This window comes from Myotis brandtii, unplaced genomic scaffold (assembly GCF_000412655.1).
Source record: "Myotis brandtii unplaced genomic scaffold, ASM41265v1 scaffold6, whole genome shotgun sequence".
Classification (NCBI taxonomy): Eukaryota; Metazoa; Chordata; class Mammalia; order Chiroptera; family Vespertilionidae; genus Myotis; species Myotis brandtii.
In genome coordinates, this window is record NW_005370271.1 from 3,304,957 (window position 1) to 3,308,595 (window position 3,639).

The following is a 3,639-nucleotide window of genomic DNA, read 5'->3' on the forward strand; positions in this document are numbered from 1 at the left end:
CCCCCTCCGCCTCCCCCCTTTCCAGGGCGGGAACCTAGAGCCTGGAACCTTCCAGGAAGGCTGGCCCCTGGGAAAGCCACGCCCACAAAGAGCCCCGGTGGCCCAGGGGGTCCAAACGCAGAAATAGCTGAGGGCTCAGGGCCGTGGCCCACGCTGTGGTGGTTTCTCAGCACGGGACTTGCAGATACGGTCTCATTCCAAAGGTCAAGGGCGGAGTTGGCAGGTCCGAAATAAATGCTGGAGAGGTGTCACCTTCCCCAGGTGGGCATGGGCCCCCGGGGTGGACCGAGGACGGAGGGGCCTGGGAGAAGTGGTTGGAGTGCTCAGCTGGCCCCTCCCCGGTGGGGCTGGGGGCTGGGGCATCTTTTACTTCTGATCATGTTGCAGGGGAGGGGCAGGATGGAGACGGAGACCCAGCCAGGCGGTAGGAGGGCACCTCCCCAGCGTCCGCCTCCTGTCCTGCAGCTTCCGGCTGCTTTTTATCCGACAACACCCATTGGTGAAGGCCCCGGTTTGCTTCCTACAGCCAGTCCAGAGCTCAGAGTTGCTCCCACCCTCAGGTCCCATCGGTGGGTTGTCCTGACCACCATGCACCTTCCTGAGTAGCCGCACCCGAGAGCAGTCCAGGCGCACGTGGGCCCCACCTGGCCCGGCGGAAGGACGGCTGGGACGGTGGAGCGTGACCACATAGCCCTTCCCAGGGGCTTCCCCCACATGCTGGCAGGAGGGTGCACTACCTCCTTCGGGGTGCCCTCCCCGGGGACATCTGAGGGTGCCAGCAGCCTCTGCATTTGTAGGTGGGACCAGGAGGCGTGAGTCGGCCCAGGGCCCAGAGGGGCCGTGTGGGGTTGCCGGTCTCGGTCTGTTTACATCCCTTCGTCAGGGTCTGCATGGGCATTAAGGTTCATCTACAGCAGCTGCTGTCCTCGCTGAGTCCCCTGGCTGGTCTCACCCTGCCCTTCCTCTAGGGACCCTGTGTCCTCTCACTGCTGAGCACCACCTGTTCACCTGCTCAGCATCACTGAGTCCCAGATGCTTTATCCAATTAAAACTTACACCAGAGTGTGAGTGGCGAGACTTTTCTGTGGCTACAATCGTGTACAACGAGCAGTTCCCGTGCTGGAATGCAAACTGCTGTGAAATCTTTTATTTTCGTTTTGTGACACAACATCAATTTCATGAGTACTTTGAAGGGGCCATTAGGGAAAATAAAAACCAAATTTGGGTCATTGAAGAAACGTTTTCACCACAATTACCGCCCGGGCCGTTCCGTCCAGGGGTTTTCCCAGGCAGAGAAGTGGACGTTCTGGTTGCTCCGCCCATGGCTTTCGCCTCAGGGCTGTCTGGTCTGCAGGCAGGTCCACGGCCCAGGAGGGGGCCAGGCGCCAGGGCTCCTCCAAGGACAGGTGAGTCCCGCTGGGCTTCGGGTCCACAGTGAGGGTCGAGGGAGCAGACTCAGCAGCAGGCCTCTCACCAGACCTGTGCCCTCACGCCCCCGTAGGTAACACCCCCGAAGCGGAACTGAGACCTTTAAAAACCCTTTGTGATGTGGCCACAGGGCGTGCAAGTGCCCTCCGGCCTCTGGTGAAGGATTGGCATGTGGGCCCGGGTCACCCTCTGGGGAACAGAGGAGGTGCAGGTGAACATCAGGGACCGAGAGCAACAGCCCCACGGCTGTCGTCCTACAAGGCGGTGGCGCAGGCCCTCCCGCGCCCGGCACCCTCTCCCGGACAGAGGGCACTGCTGGGTGCCCTCCCTGTGCTTCCGGCTCAGTTTGTCGGTTCGCTCAGCAAGTTCAGGGGCGGACGGAGCCCTGCTCTGGCCTCTGGCTCAGCCAGGACAAGAACCACAGGTTTGCGGCCTCACCTGTTGTGTTCAGCCAGCAGGCCGTCAGCAGGGTCCCGAGCTCGGAGTTGCTCTCCACCTCAGGTCCCATTGGCGGGTTGTCCTGACCGCCACTCACCTTCCCCAGCAGCCATGCCTGAGGGCAGTCCAGGCGCACCTGGGCCCTCACCTGACCAGCGCTGACGGCTCCCAGGGCCACCTTCCAGAGGGGCCTGCACTGGGGCCTAGGGAGGGCCCGGCCAGTGTCTGACCAGGTAAGTGGCCACTGGCTGTTTCGAGGGGTGCCACCCTCTGTTCTTGGTGCTACCAGGGCTGACACACAGCCCAGGGATGCATGAAATGGCTGGGCCTGGACTTGACAGTGAGGGCACGCATCACGAACAGGTCCTGGGCTGTACAGCCCACTCCCCGCCCAGCCATCCCCCATCTGCAATGCCCAGGAGGGCCGGCAGGGGACTGGGCCCCACGTGCCAGGCCAACTCTACCCTCACCCCAGCCCCTGTCACTGTGGTTCCGGCCTGAGGCTGCCAAGGGCCCTGCCCCCTCCCCATGTTGGCTGTGGGCTGGAGGACAAAGTCGCCAAGCCTGCTGAAGCCAGCGGGGCAGGAACACAGAAGGAAGCTTGGCCCAGGGCTGCGGAGACCTGCCAAGATGCCAGTCCTGTCTTTGCAGAGCAGCACCGGGTGGGGGAGGGAGCTCCTGCCACCCAGGCTCTCCCAAGGGCGCCCCACAGGGCCCCCAACCCCAACCAGGACCCAACATCCTAAAGTCCTAACAGACCACACAGTCAGCGACGACTATGACAACGAGCAGCAAACCTGGGTGGGCCCCGAGGGAGGCGTGGGGACACAACCTGCCCAAAGGGCCAGGGCTGAGAGGCCCAGCCTCCCAGCGGAGCAGAGCCCAGTGGCCTCTCTCCCGTCCTGCCCCTGCCCCTCAGCACCAGGCCACAGACCCTCTGACCCACTCAGCCCCTCCGCAGTCAGGAGCCTCCAGCACAGGAGGCAGGAAAAGATCCCAGCCCCTCCCGGACGTCCCCTCTGAAGGTCCCTTTCCCCGTTCCTTTGAGGTCGTCTGATGAGGGATTCTGTCTAACACAGATGCTGAACTCGCTTCAACCATCTTGGCTCAGCCACACTCCCCAAGTGGCCCTGAGCTTTACTTGCTTTGTGCCTCAGTTTACCCGGTGAGGAGGCTCTGATGCAGGTTGGAGGCGGTCCCTTCCTGGGCCTGGGCTGCAGGAGTGACTGGGGGAACTTACCCAGGACGCCTTTCCCGGGGACCTCCCTTGCTCCAGGAGGGAGCCAGCAGAGACGAGAATCTACCTACAGAGGCCTGTCAACTCCTGTCTAGTCAATGGAAAGACAGGTCCGGGGCCCACGTGCTCCATCCGGAAAGGCAGCGGAGTGTTCAGGGAAGATGAAGCCCCGGGGGCCACGTCCACGTGGGGATGTCGCCACCAGCCTGGGGCTCGTGGCGGGCCCAGGGCGGGTGCTAGGAGCCCTCCCGGAAGCTGTGGATCTGTGTGGAGTACTTGTGCAGGTGGCCCTCGGGCTGGGCCTCCGGGGCCCCCAGGGCGCCCCCGGCCGCCTGCTGCTGCTGGTAGTGCTGGTAGAGCTTAGGGCCAGGTCCCTCCAGGCCCGGGAGGCGACCGCTGGACATGGTCAGGATGGTGGACGTCAGCGACTTGATGTAGTTCTTGGCCAGCGTGAGGGTCTCGATCTTGGAGAGTTTCTTGTCGGCGCGCACGTGCGGGATGACCTCGCGCAGCGCCTGGAAGGCGTTGTTCAGCGT

The 3,639-nt window shown here is 63.4% G+C and overlaps 1 protein-coding gene across 1 annotated transcript in view; it reads right to left on the reverse strand.

Moving 5' to 3' along the window:
- Window positions 1-6: 6 nt before the first annotated feature.
- The window catches only part of BHLHA15 (basic helix-loop-helix family, member a15), a 4,701-nt gene continuing 1,068 nt past the window's right edge, over window positions 7-3,639 (reverse strand). Inside the window, exon 2 of the mRNA XM_014550324.1 lies at window positions 7-3,639. Within this exon, the coding sequence (XP_014405810.1) occupies window positions 3,340-3,639 (300 nt within the window). The 3' untranslated portion in view covers window positions 7-3,339.